The following is a 22,086-nucleotide window of genomic DNA, read 5'->3' as shown; positions in this document are numbered from 1 at the left end:
CTCGAAGTTTCATAGGGGGAGGGGGCTTATCGCGCTTTGCTGTTCGCCGCCGTCCGAACGTGTTCTTGCTGTGCATGCGACGGCAGCTGGGCGTCAGGATTCGTGCAAACCAAAGCTTTGAAAGGTTTCGCGTCTCGGCCGAGTGTCAAATACAGTTGGCGTCGGCTCTCGCATCGGCTCCAACCGTCGCGCGCCTGTGATAATTCCCAGCATTAGGTCACCGACTTGTCCTGTGATGTGAAGGGAGCATACCAGTCGTAACAACAATGCTGCTGCTGATTCGCGAAGTTACTTTTTTAATAAGCCTCTACCACAGCTCCATGGCAGTAATAAGTCACTAAACATGATTGGTCAGATGTTTGTATTACAATAACCCACAACACAGTGTTTGTCATCTTTTTTTACAAAGCTTAAAGGTTTTTGCGGGCTTGATGCTTTGTCGATATCTATAGATTAACGTTCAGTCCGCACCAGAGGTCATTTTCGGTTTGACCGAGGCTAGGCCTGTCATCGATTCCAGCGTCAACCTTGGCAGTAGCAGCAACAGCGAAAGCAAGAGCTACAGCAGCAGCAGCAGCATCGGTGATGAGATGTCGACTTCCTGGTCTGGCTTAAAGCAGTCAAACAGAAGATTCGGCGACGGTAACCGGTCGTAGCGCGCAGAGGGCGAAAACAAGTTTTGGCTGTGACATCTTTTGTTATTGCGATTAGCCTGTTACGAGATTTCGTGAAAGTCTAACGTGGCACATTTCAGGCTTGTTAATATCAAACCGAAAAAACATGCTTTTGTTACACGGCTAAATTGTTGTATTTGAACAGATTGTCAAATCTACGCTTTAATTTGTTTATTTAAAAGCCGGAGAATCAATTGTAAATTGTTTTGTTTGACTCCTGAAACGAATCACAAGTTCGAAAGCCCGCCCGACAAACAACTATATCGTCAAGCTTGGTCGATTGTCTGGCAAGTGTACATTGTTGGAAAGGGCACCCTTGAAGACGGCAGGAATTGATTTTCCAAACGTCGAGGCGTCCGCAAGCATCGCGCTTCAACTGGGCGACGAGGCCTGTCGAAAGCGTCGTTGGTAACCGTCTGTCGCACGTAAAAGGCCAGCAGCCACCGGTGGCGGTGCCGGTCGCCTGCCAACAACAGCAGTAGTTCCAACGAACGCGCGACCTGCGAGACCTCTCCGAACTGTGGGGAAATAAAGAGGCACTGAGCGCAGTCGGAGTCGGCCGTACCAACGACCACAGCCAGGCAGCTAGCGGCCGTCCCAGCGTCGTCGCTGCGCTTTCTAATCTGCTTTGTGCGAGCCGGGCTCTGGTGTTTAGAAGCGGGCGTCGATCGGGTTTCGCCAGTCAGTCTGGCCTGACGCTGCTAGAGGAAGGACGCCCGGCCGACAGACGTTTCATCACACAGGCGCTCGTGTGACTGACTGACGGGGACGCTCGTTTGCTCTGCGTGCGTGCAATTGCTGTCAGCCAGTTGGCATTTTTAGCCCGGGCGTAAGAGAGAGCGATTGTTTGCTGTATACTTTACTCAGTTTAAAGTCGAAGTTTTAGGCAGTTGCAAAATTTGTGTCAAGAGTGTTGTTTTTATTAGTGACTATATGTTCAATGAGACCAGTAGTATTCAACAGCTTTTAAACTAAAGGCTTGGTTTTAATTTTCTGAGCTGTAGCGACAGTTTTGTTAGGTGTTTGAGTTAAAGGCGGTGAACCCGTTGTTTTTTCAAGGTCAGTTTCATATACCAAGCTCGTTGGAATATTTGTGTTGCTCAAACTTAAAATATTCCAGGACGTTCTGTAACTTGGAATGGACAGATAATCAGGGTTTATTCAACCCACTATCGCAAAGTTAAGCGGTCGACACGTAATAGTTATCAGAAACAGATAGGTTCCGTTAAGATGGGTGTGCAAACTTGCTCTTTTAATCCATTGTACGCCGTAAGCTTGTTGGTGTTTTCGGTCACTGGGAAACCCCGCAGTTAAAAGCGTTTTGCCGCAAGTGGCGTCGCTTTCGCTGGGAGTTGTTAGCCGTCTCTGCGCTCTCGATGTCTTTGTTGCGTGCAGTTGTCACGCAGATGGAAATTTGTAAAGGGACGGCGTACAGAGACGTAGATGCAAATAACCGCCCAGAGAGTGACGCTAGTTGCTGCTTTTGTTTTCGATCTCTCTTTATGTCCCAGTTTTAGAGCGGCCCTTAGCAAACCAGCGTTTCTTGTATTTTAGGCGTGAATAGTTTTTAAAACAGACATGTAGTAATCAGTGTTGTATCCGGCGCTATGTCAGTCCTTGTGTCGACCCCATTGTGTATTGTTTTAAGCCAATACAGTTAAGAGGGTTTGGTGTTTCCGCTTGCTTGTTGTTATATGCCGTCTCACCGCGTGGTGTGGTCCCAGGTGAGGCATCCGAGCTCTCGGGTCTTTTCTGCGCATAAAAGTGCACGCGAATGCCGTCAGCTGTTGTTTACTTGCTTCGTATTTATTGTGACTCGGACACGGCTAACGTGGGCACTGGGCAGGCCACAGGTAAATAACTTTGTGTCATAGGCGACCCGCGCAACGCTGGCGCAACCCACCAACCGACCCCGCAAAACTTACTTGCAGAGTTGAAAGAAATAGGTGTGGCAAGGGCAAGGCCCCTATGCTTCTCGTGTGGCCTTACATAAATGAAATATCTTTGCAAAGCGAAAGGGCTGGGCGCGTTTTCCGGCCAAAGTAGTAAATGTACGTTATGACTCCTCATTTGTCAGTTGGTTCGTTTTGGTCAGCATCACTTATCGTGATATCGGCACAAATAATATCGCAAGCCTATGACTAGTTGTTTACCGCCGCTGAGCGGTCCCGGTCATAAGTGGGCGGTGGTTGTTTTAAGGTGGATCGAATTGTTTTGTCAGAGCAGCAGTCGCACCTGACAGCGACGATGGTATGCAGGCATCGCGTAACCGGAAATTCGGAAAACGACGAATTTAGTTAGGAGGGCACGCTAAAAGCAACCTTTGAAAATCTCGCTATCAGCAATATTTTCACCAACAAACTGACGCCCGTGTCCTGTTTTGCGTGAAAGTGCAACGTCGCGTTTTCCGCTTTCCCTGAAGGCCGATCGACAAGCGAACAAAAACTGCGCTCGTAGGGCGAATTGAAAGCGGCTGTAAGCCCAACGACGCCGATCGGTATTGAGATGGAAGCAGTGAAACGGTCGGCCAATCCGTTTCGAGCGCCAGCCTCTCTCTCTATTTCATTAGCGTGCGGTGTCCGTTACGACAACCGGTGTCGGGCTTGGTACGACCTTCTCTCTCTTGGACCACGCGGTTCGTCGTGTTTGTTCGATTCTTACACGACATTCCAGTTGCTACAGGAGGGAGAGTGATAAGGTATGCAACAAAATGTGGCTGCGATCTGGTTTGGCTGGAAAAACCTGCCAAACCAAGTAGTTTAAATGGAAATATTTACGAAAGCGAATCAGTTTGCCGATTTCGCAAATTCGTGTCACATGTTGATGCGTAGTGTTGTTTTCTTCTAGAAGAAGTCCGCAGTGCAGCCGTAAACAACACGCAAGTAGTACATTTACGTACTAGCGAGACGACATGAGTCATTAGGAGCTCGAAACAGCCACTACAGCAAGGTCAAAATTGCGCAAGACGAGTTAAAGATGTTCAATTGCATTGTTTTGTTTTGTTAGTTTCAGTGCAACGGTGACTCGAGCAACTGCTTATCTGCACTTCGCCAAGTCTACGTCTTTAAATTGTCGCGCTGATAAATGTCTTCCCACTCAGTAGGTACGAAGTATCAAAAGTATCGTAGGTCATTATACTTGTTTTTTAAGCGGCAGTTGTAGACAAGAATGTAAACCGGAAACATTTACGTGTTTTAATCGCAGTAGTTTCTTGAGCTGTGGCGTGGTCAACCCAACCCGGAAAAGGCGATTTTCGCGTCTGGTTCCTTTAGAAGAAGCCATGTGAAAAAAGTGATTCATTCACCAGCATCGGCGGTTGTTAGGCTACCGGCCCCCGTTATTGTAAGTGCCCTCCGGTCGGCTCTACCGCGGCCCTTGTATTGTTGACACGCGGATGGGCAGCTGGTGCCTGTCTGAGGGAAGCAAGGCGGCTGCCGTTCGTATGCTTTTAAGGCGCATCTCAGCCCCGTTTTAAAGAGCGCAGACAGTCAGTTGGATTTTTTTTGTAAAAAAATATAAGGTGTATATAATTTCCAATGCTAATCGTCCTAATACGCCAGTCATTTACCCAGTGAGATTAACCAGCTATTGCGTGATCTGGTCTGTTTGTTGAAAATTTTAGTCCAGGCACTGAGCATTGGGAAGGGTTAAGGGCTATACAAGTCGCATTAATAAATTCTTATTTTTTGTAGGCGTGTTTGCGACTAACTTTAACATCATCTTTTTTGTTATACAGATATTTATAAAATATTTATTTAAAAACCTACTTTGCCGTAACTTTGAAATGAACTTCGCCCATTAAAAGCGAATAAGTGAACTCGCTGCCACATCAAACACGATGTCCACCGACAACTTTCACCACCTTGGTCAAAGTGCAGTCAGCTATTGCCCCTTCTCACCAAACTCGTCTAATTCAACAGTGGGCGTTTGTCAGCTGGTGACCAATCAGGTCCACAACGCACTCAACTGCCTGAGTGTTCCCGACCACGATGCCATTTGGTTTGCCTCAAATGGAATTCCTTCTTCTGTCCCTGTCCACCGCAACGCTCCGATGAACCACGTCGATTACTGTCATCAAGAAAACGAGAAGCTCTTGATGTCTCCGCGGGTTGAGCACGCCCCGATTTACCAAGGCTGCTTGGTTCAAACCCCTATCGAGCAGCGGCAGTATAAGGTGCCAAAATGCCGCAGTGACAACAACAACGTGTTTGCTGGTCCTTCAGGGATTGCTGTATCTATGCAGCCCCCTACGCAACCTCTGCTAGTTCAAGCGAATCCTTCCTCGGAACAGGCAGCAAGGAGACAAGCCTACTACCGCCAACGTCATCATCCTGTTCAATCCCCATCGTTCGGTTTCACAAACGAAGAGCTGAAGAACAAGAACCGATTTAGTGCGACAGGAGCTTGTGGTGATTGCACCGTTGTCCGGGACAGCAAGATGTCATTGTCATCTGCCCCTCCATCACCGACCGCTGGTAGTGTCGGTGGAAGTCTGGGAAGCATAGTGAGCCAAAGCAACCACCACATTCATCCTGCTTTATTCCAAGCTTCGTCATCGGTACATTACTCCCATCACCAGCCAGTGATCTTCTCGTCTTCAAGCAAGAAAGTTTCCGACATGTCAACGTCTTCAACCCTATCTTCATATTCTTCCTCATCATTAAGCTCTTCGTCATCAATCAATGGAGTTTCTCCAAGAAAGCGACGAGCGGATGAAGACGCTTCTCACAATGGAGCCGGTTGCCGAGTGTCTTCCTCCACTAGTGAGGTCACAGCTGGAGTTAATGGAGTAAGATTGTGCGACTCCTCCCAGATGACTTCTCGGGATGCATCAGAGCAACATCAGCACAAGAGATCCAAGAATGACAACTGTGCTGAGGACGACGACGTTGTTTTCGTTTCTATGGAACCCGCTCCCAAACCTCCACAGCAACGGCTTGGTGATGTTGTCATTAATACTAATGATGTTGCGTTGAGCAAAGCTAATCCTTTTGCCGCTGCACCTCCTTCCAAGCCCGCAAAAAATGTTCGACGAGCAAAGAAGGGACCAACCAAAAGAGTGGGACGACCTCCAGTGGGAAGAATTGTTTCTTCTTCCCCAGTACCCACATCTATGATGTCATATCAACAGCAGCAACCTTGTTACTATGCAACAGAAAGTGAATCGCCCGTGTTCGCTTCTCCTATGACAACTGGGGAGCGGTATTTTTTGAGAAGTACAGCGAAGAAAAATGGCACAGACGAGAACAATAACAACAACCCATATGCTCCACAAGAAGATGCCGCTCCGATCAGATACCACACCAGGAGTCAGCAACGTCGAAAGCAAGATAACACTGTCCCGGAGCCCACAATCCAAGTTTCTGTCGAGCAACCTACTTCTCAACAACAGCAAACGTCTGTGGTCTTTGAGGATCCAAGTGTTCCAGCGACAACGTCCATATCCGCCAGTGTTATCCGCATAGCTCCTCCCCTCGTCAGCAGCGATCCACAGCAACGATCCTCTTCCGCCTTTAAGAAGATTTACGACATCAGAGGCATTATTGGAGTTGGAGGAGGTGGAACGGTTTATGCAGGTATGTTTATTGCTTATTTTTTGTATATTTTGTGATTCAATTTGATCTTCAAAGTTGATTTATGACGTAGAATAGCAGTGCCTTATCAAATACCATAATCTGGTTGTAAACATACAAAATTAAAGTACGATTATTAAAATTCTACCAGCTTCTGTAGAGTTGTTATGTTCGCATGCGACCGTTTTGCGTCAACCATATTTAGAAACCCCTCCCCATGTTTCAACCGTTATTAAGGTTCCAATTGCATGATTTGATTGCGCCTGTGCAAAATCGGCTCTTCCAGCGCTCCTTTGATTTCCCCTTGCTGCATATAATTGGCCAATTTTACAAGCGACCTGATGGTTTTGTCCTGTTATCAGCCCACGGAGTTTTTTCATACTGCGCTTCGAGTTTTTTCGAATGTCGTCAACACTTTATCGACGGGACTGTCTCAATGTATACCTTGTGTTTTTTATCGTAAGCTGCGGACAGCCTTGAGTAGCTGCTGGTTGGTAAAATATTATGTTGCTGTTTGTTTAGCGCTAGAACCATACTAAAAAAAGCATTAGCAAAAGCTTGGGGCCACCATGCAAATCGCCTTTTTAAATGTCGCAATCCGTTTTTGGACACGTCGCATCTACAAAGCGGCTCACACCAAGTTGCCAAACCAGAACCATCCACTCAATGCACATTAAACGAGGTTAAAGCAGCACTTTACAACGGCGCGCAGCACCTAACCTCGAAAGCAAACAGAGGGTTCCCCGACGTTGCCCGGCGCTTCTAATTGTCCAGCAACCTTCAGCGCTCAAAAGACGGCTTTCAACGGACGAAAGCCTGAACCTCTAAACACGGAGAGCCCTCGCGTAAACACAAGCAAAGTAGTTCTTGGTAGTGTTTGTTGCCGACCAGGTTGCGTTTGTCAGAATGGTATCTAACGTCAAATGCTAATTTTACAATGTTTTGGTTTGTGTATGCATTTCCAAGGGTTAACTTTGTTACAGAGCTAGTGAAGCCGCTTTCTATATTTATGTCTGAGCTTGCACGCAGTGGAAAGTAAAGCGCATTTGGCATATAATACCGCCCCACATGGGAAAAACTACAAAACAAAAATGCAGACGCGATAAGTTGACACAAACTCGCAAAGCAAGAAAGTGTGGAAATGTGAAAGTGTGCCGACGGCAAACGTTCCGCCGTGCTGGGAGTGTCGCGCCTGCAATTCAGACGTGGCAAAACGCTAAATACGGGCGGACTATGTGGGGCGGAATAAGCCTATTTGAACTGGTCGGTGACGCCTCGTGGTGACGTCAAGGCTAGATTTGCCAGGGAAAACCGTGTCACGTTTATTGAGAGTAGCGAACCGCATTTTCCGACGCTCAGAGCGAACTTGCCCCGAATACAATTTCAATTTACTTTAACAGCAGCTAGTCGGTGACAAGTTTTTATATTCGCCACGCACTAAAAAGAGCGCAGCAACGTGCCTGCCGTATCCGGCGTTTGACCCGTGTTTTCGAATGGATACCGTTCAAAGGCCAACACGCGCAGCCGACCCCACTCGGCCTCCAACAGTTCTCGTTCCTTTGTTTGGCTTGCGAGGCGCGTCTCGTGTACACGAGGTTACGGAAGGTGCGTGCTTGCTTAAGCCTGCCAGGTGCCTGGCTTACCCACGCACCCGCGAGATCGATTCACGTGCCACTTTGAACCACCGTTTTTGTCGACGCCAGTAAGGCCACCGTTTTAGTCGACGCCAGTACGCCCTTTTCCGCACTTGTTGTTTAGCTTGGAACCGGTCGGCATCCTTGTCAGCTCTTGTGTTAGTTGTGTGCGATCACATCTTTTACAGAGTAAAACCAATTTTTTGCTGCTGGACGCTTTTGATTTAAGTAGAGGCTTTTACTTTATAACATACTGCATTTGAAGCCTTGCTGTGCGCGCAATTTATAAAGGGTAGGGCGTGTATGCTGTAGAACCCCGCCTTTGTTGTTTTTAGGGTTTGGTACAAAGGCGCCTAAACCGCAAAATAACCATTTCGGCATCAAAAACCTTAAAAAAAACGGCTAACATTCGCTGCAAACCACCGCAGTGTGCCGGTCATTTCAGCCCCAGCTCTTATTTCTCCGTCCGGCAAAAGAGCTGCTGTGAACGAGGTGCGTGCTTCACATTCCAGGCGCCTGTTGGCTGGCTGCGGTGACGCTTTCTAGTCGCTGTGTGCTCGCCCGCCCGGATGGAACTACGGTCGGTTATGGGTGGGCCCGGACTTGTCTGGGCCGGTTTCTGTGAGACGCTTATAGATAATGCCTATACAAAGTAAAATTACGCTACGGTTAGTCGTGAATCAAAGCGCAAAGTCACCTGAACCCGAAGGGTCATTCTGGCCACAACGATTTTTTGAGGAAAATATGCGACAGCTTCTGCGTGGCACATTATTTGACCTTATAATATAACATATGTACATATTTGCGAATTCCAAATCGAAACACGCTGCATCAAAACATCTTTCAATTACAATTAAAGTAAAGAACTCGTTCATTTATTGATATGCCAATTTGACTAAATTCCTAGGCCTACTCCATTAATCGTTTAAACCGAGTGCTGCTGATCACCAATGTGTTATTGTCGAGCATGCAGACCAAAGTTCAAAACCCAGTGCTGTCTTGTCGTGTGTTTGCACTACAGTCCCCGCCTTCACACACCCGTTCCAGCTGTGATGAAACAGTGATTCAGGACTTTTTTAAAGAATATTTTTCGTCAAAATCGACCCCAGAAAAAAACTACTTGCACAGCTCCGAATTCGCTGCTTAGAACTTCCGGCTTTCGGAAATCCCGCTATTGCATTCTTTGCGCGAGGGTATTTCTGCGCATCGTTTGTTCTGTTTAGAAGCGAGCGGGTGATTCATGCGTCGCCAATGGTCAAACCAAAACATCCGCTCGCAGGACTGGCTAATCATCCCCCAGTTATTCACAATTGCCCCCCGAACTCTCGGGACCGTTGTTGCTGCTGATGCCGATGCTGCTGCATTGCGACGCTTTGTTTTGTAAACACTTCGTTACTGTCATACGCGGCGCGCTGAACGATGGTTTATCGGGCGCCGACGCATTGTTTGGCGTTCGAAACCAAAACAACGTTTTTGGCGCAGCACACCGTTCGTCTCGGCCCTCCGACCCAGCAACGCGCGATGCCACCTCACTGTGACGTAATAATAGCTCAGCGACCGTTTCCGATGGGCCTTTCTGTGGTGTCGCTTTAAGTGGAAAATTGACGGCTCGCTGTTTGGACAAGAACAGGACTGAGAAATGAATTTTGCCGGAAACTTAAAAGCAACGGCATTTAAAGCGCTGTTGCCGTTAAACAACGCGCCGTTGAATGGTTCTCATACGAATGGGGTAAATAATAGTGTGGTAAAGGCATTTGTTTACCCTTGTCGTTTTGTTTTCACGGTTGATGCGCTTCCTGTGGTGTGCTATAATACTGTTGTATTCCCCCAACGCGGCACTTCCCAATTCGGCGGTGACTTTCATGATCAAACAGTTAGGAACGCGTCGGCAGCTAAACCGTCAGACTGGCAAGTGTGCCGCGACGGCGTCTGATGAACGACCTCGTCGGCCAGGGCGGTGCTGAAAAAAACAGATTGCTGGCGTCAGCAATAGGACGGAGAGGGCAAGGGATACGACAGAATCGGTTTCGTGCCATTTCCAGTCGCGCCCGTGTTGTTGTACCCACTCCCCTCTCTCGACTCATCGCGCCCACTCGTCTCTTCTTATTACTCCCGGGAGAAATGGTGAGCGCGCTGGCCCAGACAGATGTCGAGTCCCATTCGAGGAATCGATTGGCCCCGGCTTCTGCTTCGCGTCTCACAGCCTGCCCAATGCCGCCGACACTGCTTGACAGACTGCCTTTGGATGCGCCAAGCCCATATAAGATCCCTTGTTGCAAGTGAAAAGAATAAACCCGCTAGTGTGAATGCCGCGGTGCAAATGGCGCTGGCAGGCAAACCAACTGCTCGGCTTCCTACGCGACGCGCTTGTTTGTTGTCTTTCAGCTAGAGATCTCTTGTTGAACGCCTAGCCTCGTTGATAAGAGTTACTGGTTAACGTTTGCTTTCACCTTTGCCGCCATTCTAACTGCAGAAACGTTTTGGCAAAAGTGCAAACTAGCACGTAGAAGAATTCTATTTATCTACAGAATGTTAACGTCTTTAGATAGCAACTCTGGGAGTTAGTCCCTGGTTGTTGTTGTTGTTGTTTTACGTCGTTGGGAAGCTGGCCAGCACATTTCTGCGACACCTCTTCGTTTGTGATGCATCACCCCAGGCAACGTGTACGACGTCACGTCCTCGCTCCGCAAAAAAACAACTGTGTGACGGCAACGTTTAACCGCACGCCGCCACAGCACGGCAGAGCATTCAAGGTCGAACGATTTCATCCCGGTGGACTTTAAACTAGCTACTCGCCTTAACGTTTTCAAGCCGTTTGATCGTTTGCGCCTAGCGTGGTTTGGCCTCTTTTCTCTAAACCAGTGGTTCCCAAACTGTGGTACGCGTACCGCCGGTGGTACGCGAGAGTCTTTCAGGTGGTACGCGACTAAAGCATCTGTATAAATTTCCGGAAACTTTCAGATTGGGAAATTTGCAATGTTGCGTTTTAGTTACCTTTAATTTGAGATTTCGCACGTTTATGACGTAACACTTATCTTGTTCAAGATAATAAAACGTCAATTGTTAGCAGATGGTGGAGAACAAACAACTACATCTATCGCATTAGAACTATCTGCTGTGCTTTGTTTGTTTAATTTATGGCTTTTATGTCTTCCTTGAATGACATTTGTTAAACTTTAATACAGCTACATGCTAAAATAGTTATACTTTGAGATATTCTAGTCGGATGTAACTTAGGTGGTACATGAACACTGTACAGAAGCTCAAAATGGTACGCGAGAAAAAAAGTTTGGGAATCACTGCTCTAAACGGTCGCCCGGTAAATAACGTTCGGCATGAGACCAATTGTAATGCTGCTTGATTGCCATTTGGCGCTGGGAGGCAAATCTGTATCATAGTTCGAACTGCTACCTGTTGCGTGTGCGAAACTGCTCCTCGGAAACACAAAGAAAGGGCGTACGATCGACGACCGCGCGGCAACAAGTGGCGGCTGCATCCGGACGGATGGGAGCCAGACGGCTGACTTGTGCACCGCGCGCGCGTAGGTTTGCTCGCACGGGCGGCAATAAAACGCTTACCTTCGCCCGAGCGGCGTTATCGTTTGTTCGCGCGACTGTTGAGCGTCGGCTCATCAAAGCAACTTCGGCTCGTACCAGGCTCGACCTGGTCAACGTAGCGTGCCAGCAGCAGATACAACAGCAGTTGCGGCGACGGAGCGCTGGGGGTTCTTGTGCTGATTCTGATTCATCGCTGCTGTCGCCATCGCCTTTACAGCACCGATGCGCTGCTCGTTTTATTGCTCTTGCGTGGCGTGGTCGCCACTGCTGCTGTTTCGCGCACATCTGTCTCGTTGTTTACGGCGCAGCATAAGCTCACGCGACCGGAACGCTGCCACGTCGTTTCCATCCTTTGTCCGCCCGCGCGATGGCCACAGGAAACTGCCGCGACCAAGACGCGTCCCTAAAAATTACTGCGTATACTTTGAACGCCTTATACGAATTGGCGGTTATGAGTGGTAAAACCTAAAAACAAATTAGAATTGTTCTTTTGGAACTTTACGACAATCGGACGCGCTTTAGATTGAATTCAACGCTTGTATCTTTGTGTTATGTTATACGAAGACAGTGCGGCGTTGACGATTAAAGAACGATATCGAAGCAACATATACACACAGCAAAGTGTCCTGGTTGCTGACGATGTTCGCTTTCGGTTTCTTTGTTTTCTGTCGCGTGTTGCGTCTGTGTTGCTGCCTCATTGTTTCGTCACAGAGGCGAGCGAAATCGTGATATTGAGATCAGAAAAACAACACTTTCTTTATGTCGAAATTCGCAAGGTATTAGTCAATGTGGAAACGAGCAATCAACTGTGAAAAACAGGTGTATCATAAACATTCATGCCATGCTGTCCGGAGCGGGTTTATTTCAAAACGAAATTATAATTTCGTCCATTGTCAAACATGAAACTGCTTTCTCTATTCCTCCATAGAAAGCGGTACCATGTTGTCACACGCGGAAGCACGAAAAGCCGCCGTGTCACACCAGGAAGTGAACTTGCGGCGTTTCCCACGAGTTTAAAAGGAAATCCTGATCGATCAAATTCACGCAAAACTGAATGTTACCGGGGAAATCACACTCGCTCTCAGGTGGTGCTTTTTTGTGAATGAACACACCAGTGCGGACCACTTAATGTTTAAGAACCGGAGAACTTTTCTAAAAAGGGTATGATGTGAGCTGCTGAATTTCTTGGGATTATAAAGTGCGCGTGTATGATTACCGGGTTTAAAACACCCAAGCACTTCTTTCAGCTGTACGTACAGCACACTAAGTGTTGAGCGGGCAAGGCCAGTGACGACCGTCATTAACGTGCTGCGATTTCATTTCCTTAAGCTTTCTAATCCCACAAATCCCTGAAATGCGCACTGACGCACTGCAGTTTCCCAACCCTGGCAACGAATGGCAAAAATGAGGTCGCTGGCTTCGTTTGTGCGCGGAGTTTAGAAAGCTCGCTCAATCTACTTAACCAGTCGCATCCGGATGTCAGCTTCTTCTCTTCAGTGCATTGACGCGCGTGCTTATTTACCACGGGTAATTATAGCCCTGCAACCGGCAATCAGCCACCGCCTTTGTCTCATAACTTGGTTCGGCAGGTCTTATCTCGCGTCCCAGAATGTAGCGGTTTCACATTTCGTGACAGCTTAGTGGTGAAGATAGTTTGGGTAGAAAGGTTTATCGTCTACGCTGTATCCTTGGGAGTGAACCATCGCGAGACAATCAATAAAAAGTTTACATTAAAATTATGTAAAAATCAACCTAAACAGCCAATTGATGTCCCCTAGTTAACACTATTGAAACGCTAATAGCATAATAAATGTGTTTTCCTAAAATAATTCGTAGACCTCAACCGGTGCACCGATCCACCCTACTCTTTACAAATTTAAAAAAGGTGTAATGTAGAGGTATATGTCTCGCATATGGTCCATTATAAAGCAAACAGTTTCTAGTTCCCGCATGGCACTTGCCTTTCCTCGCATGGAAGTAAAGGCACCCAGTGCCACATGAGACGCGGTATCTTCGGTTTCGCAACGTCCGCGCTTCCCAGCTCATACATTATTCACCACCTTGCCATGCGCACGGCGGATCTTGATTCCTGTCGAAGTCGCCCTTTTTACACGCAAAAAGTCGACCGTCTATGGTAGAAGAAGGTTCTTCGAATGTTATAAGCTGGTATGCTGTTGCTGGCGAGGTCTCGCTTTCCCACACTCGTTCATGACAGAAGTATTACGTGGACTAAATGTGGTGACATCATTAGAAAGGCAATGTACTCGCTTTAATTATTGTATAACACTCCAGGCTGAAGACGGTTTTCAAATCCCTGGAAGTTAAAAATACACTTGGGTCACTTTGTTGTCTGACTGCGCTCAGCCAATGCAATGTTTTATCCGAGCGTCTTTCAAAAGTCACCAATAGTAACTTTCAATGTTGAAAATTTATTTCGCCCCAGTGGTTTAGCGAAAATGACCCGCAAACAAACTCGCCGCATGACTATGCAAGGAAGGTCGTCGGGTTAACTGTTTGGCGATAATGCACCAGGAAATACATTATGCGGGAAATGCCAGTTGCGATTTATAATTTGCGCCGTTCGACTGGCGCTGTGCACTAATTGTGGATGCGCCCTGTGAGCAATTGGACCACCAGCTCGCACGCAAACCGTTTGCCTTTGTCATATCCTAAGTAGCTTTTGAGTTGTGCAATCCGATTTGTTTTCCGCCCACAATACAGTAGTTATACGTCGAGTAACTGAAGGCGCGATTTTTACGAGTTTTTTTTTAACAAATAGTGTTTATTTTTTTAAACCAAGCTATCGATCAGCAATCGAAATTAATCATAGAGTTCAGGGCGTATTGTTCCTCCTAAACCTAAAGCAACCCAAATCACCCAGGTTTACCAGTCGCGCTTCGGTGCGATGGACGTATAATTTCAACCAGGGTCTTACTGTGATACTAATCCTACCTTCTAATCTTGATCGGACCGATATTGAAAGGGCAGCCGTCTTAGTAATGTGTGTGTGATCTATCCGAAACCACGTCTAATGCTTTATTTATTACTGTGTCACGAACAAGGTACTGTAATCAACCACTTGTTCACACCGACTGTAATAAAACCACACTGTATAGGTAATAGGTCACAGTTTAAAGAAACTCGAGTCTTCAAAATTTTTCTTTTAATATCTAACCTTCTATTTATGTAAAATGCATGTGATTTTCGCTTGTAATCCGGGACGTTTTAGGTTAAGGACAATCCACGTTTTAGGTTAAGGACAATCAAATTTAAGTGATTCGAATTTTTGTGTGACAGTCATACGCGCGTAGTGTTGCCTAGTGATTTTCCCAGAAATTCACACTCGGCATCATTCTCATTAGAAGTTGTCACTTTAACAGGATTAGCCAACATACAGCACTTCGCAATGCTTCGCTAATATTTTATGTATTAGTGAAGATTTCTGCCGCTGCAACCTTAAAGTGTAGGTCCAAATTTGATCGACTTTATTTTAATGTTGGTCCCGCCTTTCTCGCTTACTCTTTACAACCAGGACCTTTTGACGACCGCCAGTGCGATATCACATCACAGCGTGTGTGCGGCACGTAATGGTGATTTACCCCGGACTGCTTCGGCCTCTATGACTCATTTAACTGGGTCAAACTCCGACAGTGTTGCGCAATAAAGTGAACTTTTGGGCCACGGCCGACTTATTTTTTAACGAACCTTCATTACTGGCGTCATATTAAGCGAACACCAAAAACACATTTCGCAACATTTGGAAACATACGCATACATGCTGAGCGATGGGCCTTTAAAAGGAAGCGTTAAAATAGTGTTAACCTGATGGGATATTATCTCTACAGTTATACAAGGCCCGGTTGGTTTGGTTACATTAACCAGAAGGATTCTACAACTCGCAAATAGCGAGTCTTCCTTCGAGTAGGAATTCGTTGGCCATTGCTTGCTTGCGTTCCCCCGTAGAAACGCGATACTTCATTATCACGTCACAACAAAGAGCGCTTTTTCCACCCGACGCCATTCTCGCTTGTTAGCGAGCCCGCGCTATTTTTAGAACGAACTGTTTAATCCCTCGCGCAAATATTTTCCGTATCCAGAAGTGTCCCGTGTTGTTTGCTTCTCGTTCGATTTGATGTCGGCGGTTCGACTGCTTTCAACGTTGACAGGAGTATGAATAGACCTTCTACTGCCAAATTTACGATCACGTTTAAATTAAGGTCACAATTCAGTATTTATAGGCATATTAGTAAATCACCAGCATATGATTTTACCTCGCCCATTGTGACCCTGTGTTTTTTTTTATAAAAAAAAATGTGTAAAATTTATCTTAAAATTAGCTGTCAATAATTATTTTCCCCTGGATTTCCCACTATAGCCATAAATACACTCACCTGTTATATTCTCCACGCCAAGAGTGAGTTTCAAGCCGTCATTACATTCGCTTAAAAAAAGGCCCGAGAAACGCCCGTTTTTTCGTTTGGTCCAAATCCATTGCGCGTCGATAAAAATAGATTTCGTCTGACGTGCACTGCGCCATCCCTGCGCTGCCTTCTGTGACGTCGAACGACGCATGCCGTCGGAACTGTTTTTGGCGATGCAATTGTATTTCTGGGTCGTAAAGAACGCTATATTTTTTTTGACTTCAATTACTTCGTTATTTTTTGTTGACGGTCTCTAGGAGATATAAATCAAAAACAGCTCCTCTGGTAATTGTAATTGTCTCTAGGAGACTTGAACCACGAGACTGGATTACGGTTTTTGATCTTTCGAAAATTTACTTAACCCCCTACTGAACTACTGTAATAGACGTGTTTATATTTAACCCACTGCTGAACTACTGTAACAGACGTGTTTATATTACTAATAGCTAGATAACAGTTATGCGATCTTATAGGAATGCTTTAAAAATAACTTATGAAGTGGACATGGTGTTGACTGCGACGTTTTGCTGTTCTTTATTATTTACCAGTTTGTGTTTTGCGTTTATAACTGCTTGCTTTGGGGCGTCACTTTAGTGGCTTTCGTTCGGTGCGGTTTGACACACTTCAGACGCGGAGGGGTGTTGAAATATTAATGCGGGTCATGGCGCCAGAGCTAGGTAGCCCCCTTCCCATACACCTAGCGTTGTTCCCCGCAGAAAGCAAGCTGTGTGCATTTGCTATATTGCAGCGACTGGGTGCAAAAATCAGTCGTTTCGGCCATCGGCTTGGGATTTGGTGGCGTTTGCTTTGCCACTGTTGACGTTCACTTAGTTTAACGAAATACATCTTAATCAATAGTAAACTACTTGTGGTTAAAAGGCTCAATGCTTTTTATGCACTAGCATATGTCGAGCCGCCGGGTGCTCAACCTGCTAGAGCAGCTCACAGTAACTAGCAGACTTTGTGCTGGTGCAAGTTTGAGTGATTGCCCCCTCCCTCCCCCTACACTAGCATAACAGCAGGCAGTTGGCCAACACACGCCCCAATAGAAAGTGGCCGATTTCCTTTTCCTGAATTATCTTCCTTTTTATTTAGAACCCTTTGGTAGTTCACTCGCTCTATGATAATATCATTAACTGACAATTTTTCGCCCCACCTTTTGCTCCACGGCGCGATGTTGTCGCACGAAATCTGTCGCGAAAAAACAAAGTTTGAATCGGCCGTGGATTGGCCAACTTGTGATCAATGCCGCGAGGCTTCGCACACGCCCGACGCCCGCTGAGCGATCAATGTAGCTGTGTGCTGGCAGCTTGCTATTGAGGTCAGCGGACTCGCGAGTGAAAGCGCGGAAAGGCGCGTCCCGCCCTAAGCCGCCAGGGGTCACTCAAGGTTGTCGCGCCTCAAGATTTCGTTTGGACGTTTCGCTGCCCGTTGATTGCCCTGGCACTGCCGCGCCGGCGTCGTTAATTGCTTTTACCCAGCGACTTTGGACTGCGTCAATCACGAAACCCGGTGTTAATGACTTTTCCACACGGGCCACACCGCTCGAATTATCACGAGTAAACAAACCTGAAAGATGATCATATGCGCTCTTTATTTTTCTTTTAATTCAATGCTACAAGCTTCCAAGTTATTAACAACTTATTTCCTGATATTCGTTTTTGCGTGCAAAACAGATTAGGTTTTTGCTCTTAATCCCTTGTTTACCCTTAACTGTTTTGCTTTCAGGAACCCGCAAGGCTGACAACGTGCAAGTAGCCATCAAGCAGGTGCCCAAAGCAAAGGTGAAGCGATGGGGTAAACTGGACGGGAGAGTTGTTCCCATCGAGTTTGAGCTTCTGCACAGAGCCGCCGCGTCTGGCAATAAAGGTAACAACGAAAAGTTTTTTTGTTTTTAGTCTCTTTTACAACATTATAGTCGGCTCACCCATTGCATTTTAAAGAGAGAAAAGGTGCAATTAAAAAAGATATATCACTTTGATTTGAATTGACACCATCTACTTCAGTTTGAAAAAAGCCCTCAAATACGATGTTACTGCCTTTTGGCAGTGACGGAGTTATTTGTTCCCTTTCGCTTTGTAAAACTGCCCATCCCCTGAGGCGCAAGAACCGATTCTGGCGGCCGCTCTCAAACAACGGCCGGGTGCAAATTAGTGAGGCGTCACCCACGCACTGCCCGCCAGTTCGCATTACAGCGTTACCTATTCCACCGCTTTTTACGAGCGCTGAGGCACGCCTGTGGAGTTAAACGCCGTTCCCGCCTGACGCTTTCTTACCGTGTCGTATGTTGGACCTAAAAGAGCTGTCCTCGAAGGGCTCCCAGAGTGCTATCAGCCACTTTCGGTTGGGCGCTCTAGTTTGAATGGCCCTAAAACGTGACAAGGGCGCGAAAGCCTGAAAAGCGTCCGCGGTCCCAGTTTCCGATAGATTTAGGAGCAGTTTCCCGCGATAAACGTGACTTGTTTCTTTTTCGGTTCCGCAGTAAACGCGATCCGGTTCTTGGTAAAACAATCTCATCCCACCCGGTTTGGGAGTAGCCACTGCTACGGCGAACATTCGCAGCATCAGCAGTATCAGCAGCAGCAACAGCAGCTGCACCTGCGCCTTTACAAAAATTAATCGCGGGTGGCACTTTAGCGCTGTGGTGCGTCGCGCCCATCGCCCAGGCATCCACTTACACGCGCGACTAACCTTTGTTGTTTTTGTGCGCTACAGGCGTGATCGGCATGTTGGACTGGTACGAGCGTCGCAACAGCTACATCCTAGTGATGGAACGGCCGCAGCCTGTCATCGACCTGTTTGACTACTTGAACCAGCACGGCGCCCTACCGGAAAACGTGGCCCGCAATATCTTTAGACAGGTGCGTCTTTCTTCGCCTTGCCTTTTTGCCTTCGTGCTTGTGCGTTCGGGCGTGAAACGAGGCGTGACGTCAGAGTCCAGTTGGGCGCCATAAAGCAACGAGGGCGCTGTTTTTATTGCTAGCAGAATAAAGAGTGTTTCGGTGTCGTTACGTATAACATAAAGATGTGAAGCAACAACTCAGTTATCTGTTTTCTCAGGACTGCCCCAATTGTGCTGTTAAAATAATAGTGCTTTAAAAAAATCACGTGTTAAAAAGTTTAACCATATGGCATTATCATGTATGACGATAATTTTAAGTAAAAAAATTCGACACCTTATAGTCCTGGGCATAACTAATTAGTGCAAAAAGATTACTTAATTTCAGGCAATCGTTGTATCCAACTAATCGTGTAACTTTTACGTCCACCAGATCGTGGAAGCAGTTATCCATTGCCATGACAACGGGGTCGTTCACCGCGACATCAAAGATGAAAACGTTCTCCTGAACCTCCACACTTCCGAAGCGAAACTCATCGATTTCGGATGCGGAACGATTATGAAGGTAACAAAGTGTGAGCGGTTAAATTTAGTGGACTTCAACGACATCCAACAAATAAAAAACACCCTAAACACATCGGTTGCGGTTTTAAATAAATATTACGACTACAAAGCGAATTTTGTTAGATAAAGCCTTTTTATTTTTCCTATTGAAAGATCTTCTCGATTTAAAAAGATTTAAAACTTAAATGAAAATTAATTACTTTATTTTGTACATGTACGGTTCTGTAGTTTTGGGTGTGTAAAACTAAATTTCCCCTATCGAGGCGGTCTCTTTATTCACTGCAATAGTAGTTTAACAAGCAATTTGTTTCGCTCACAGGAGGCAGCGTACACCGAGTTTGCCGGTACCCCGGAATTTTACCCCCCGGAGTGGTTCATTGAGCGTCGCTACATGGGCAAACGGGTCGATGCCTGGTCGCTCGGAGTTCTGCTTTACACAATGGTTGAAGCCGAGGTTCCCTTCCAGAAGGAGAAGGACATTATTGCGTGCGAGCTACGTCACAAGCGCGCGCAGACAACGACCAGTGACGCGTGTCGACACCTGATAGCTACGATGCTGCAGAAAGATCAAAACAAACGTCTCACGCTGCAAGAGGTAATTGCCCACCCTTGGCTTGCCCGGGGCTGTACCGCCCAGAGCAGCCCCCCAAGTAACCCCCAAAATGGGGTGATGAGCACCCGTGAACTGTACAGGAACCCCGGTAGCGGATACATTCCTTCGACTCCACAGAGTCCCCCCAAATCTGCAATTTCACCCGGCACCAACCCATTCCAGGGGGTCTACCACCAGCAGGACCCCAGCTTTACCCCAATGATGTTGGGGGGGCAGAGCTCGCCCGTTCCTCTGCAAGCCAGCGAGTGCATTGTGAGGTCATAACGAAACGTCCGTTCGCGCCTGCACCTCATTCGACCCTTGACATCTTAATCGTTAGGTAATTGACAGCTCTCAGCAATAGAACATTTTGAAGGCGATAGTGCTTTTTGCCCTTGCCAAGTTTTGTCGCCTTTTTTGAAATGAAAAAGAAGCGAAACTTGGTGCGGGACTTGTTACGGTTCGATGTTGCTTTTCCCTCCGAGCGCAGTTGGGGCTACTTTATTTAAGACTTGTCTTTATCAATACTATATTGCGTTTTCGACGTTATTTTATTACTTATATTATTACTACTATTATTATTATTATTATTATTGTCATTATCGATATCACTTTTTTGTCCTTAAGAAATAATTTAATCAAATAAGTTTTCGTTTTGCGTCCCATTATTATTTAACAAGAAAATTTTGTCTGCTTCAAATAAAAACGTACTTCGCTTAATTTTAAAGCACTTTTCTTAACTTTTTTTTTCCTTGCTCTTTTGTCATTAACTCCAATAACACTTGTTGCTTTCATGACTTTTTAGTGAAACAACCTTGGCGATATTGTATGTTATATTTACCACGTCTCGACATGAACACAGTATTCAATTATTCCCTATCTTTCTCTCTTCTCTCTATCTTAGCCTTCCCTACCCTACCTCAGTTAAACTAAAGCCTATACGTTTTGAAAAAAGTATAATACAATTAAACAACAAACCAAAAAACGTTTAGTCCCAAGTCTCGCCGACCAAACCTAATTTTTTCCTCCTTGGCCGTTTTTTGGCACTTTTCTGTTTCGTTTGAGACGGACAATGCATGTTTATTGTTTACGCTACCTACTGACAAAACTAAACAACTTTTTTTAATTATTTCCGAAGTAATTGTAAAATGTACCTATACGACCGACCCCAGCTGTAATAACACAACGCCTTCACTGTGAAATTTATGATAACATACCAACCCGAAGGAGTACTGTTAGTTGATTTTTGAGTGTTAAATGCGAAATATGACCTTTCAAATTTAATCCAATATACCCCATACACAGCCCCTTGAAAAATAGCACTGTGTCGCAACGAAAATAATAACAATATGCATTGTGGCTGTTGCCTACTGCTGGTTAGGCGTCACACTAGTCTAGTTGGAAAATCCCCTATGTGTTACCGTTGTTTCCTTTTTCTTCCAATTGTGTTTATTTTTGTTTCAGTGTGTCTGTATACCTCGGCGCAAAAATCCTTCACTTTTTATTCGTTTTCGACACGAATTTGGTGCATTTTTTTAGTAATTTCATCAAAGCATAGACAAAAAACAAAGAAAAAACTGCAGACATCAAATTTGTCTTACTTTTGCCGGAGTCTTTATTTGGAAATTGTTGTTTGTGTTTGTGATCAAGCCATGATATTTTGGCTTATTATTTATTGACGTTTGTTTGAATCCTTCATTTTTGTCCCTAATGCTGCCTTTGTGGCAAAAGCGCGTTTGTCTTTTTTTCGCACCGGAAAGACACTGCAGAAATAAATGTGAAAACAAAACAGTAAAACATGCTGTTTTTTTGTGTGTTTAAAATATTTTTGATTATCAGAGATCCGAAATGAAACTTGAAAGGAATTAGGTTAGGTGCTTTAAACTGTTGATAATTATTTTCCTAAAGAACTTTCTCCGTAGAGATAGTTTAACACAAGATAATCATGGCAATTAAACACAGTTCGAAATAAGACGATAATAGGAACAATGCCCGAAAGTAGGTGTTTAGTCAAAAACCGCCAGAATTAGGTGTAAGCAGTCGAAACATAATCTGAACAACACTTTGCCTAGCCCTAAATACACCTCTAGCTTTACAGGGTACGCAAACCTACGTTTTTTGTCTTGGAAACGTATTTTTTTATAGATTGGAATAATTATAATCGAAGATCGATGATTAATGCTGATGTGCCTCACTGCCTTTATCGATCTGTGCGTTGCTTGTATATTGCTG

The 22,086-nt window shown here is 45.8% G+C and overlaps 1 protein-coding gene across 1 annotated transcript; it reads left to right on the top strand.

Annotated features, from left to right (window-relative positions):
- Positions 1-4,392: 4,392 nt before the first annotated feature.
- Positions 4,393-21,638, top strand: LOC146136112 (uncharacterized). Its single transcript, XM_083394950.1, has 5 exons — positions 4,393-6,250; positions 17,588-17,728; positions 18,575-18,720; positions 19,132-19,263; positions 19,582-21,638. The coding sequence occupies exons 1-5, from the start codon at positions 4,513-4,515 to the stop codon at positions 20,137-20,139; spliced, it is 2,715 nt and encodes a 904-aa protein (XP_083251076.1). The 5' UTR covers positions 4,393-4,512; the 3' UTR covers positions 20,140-21,638.
- The last annotated feature ends 448 nt before the right edge of the window (positions 21,639-22,086 follow it).

The sequence above is a fragment of the Ascidiella aspersa genome, chromosome 8 (assembly GCF_963924565.1).
Source record: "Ascidiella aspersa chromosome 8, kaAscAspe10.2, whole genome shotgun sequence".
Lineage (NCBI taxonomy): Eukaryota > Metazoa > Chordata > Ascidiacea > Phlebobranchia > Ascidiidae > Ascidiella > Ascidiella aspersa.
The sequence above is the reverse complement of the archived record's forward strand: the minus strand, read 5'-3'. Positions and strand labels throughout refer to the sequence as shown.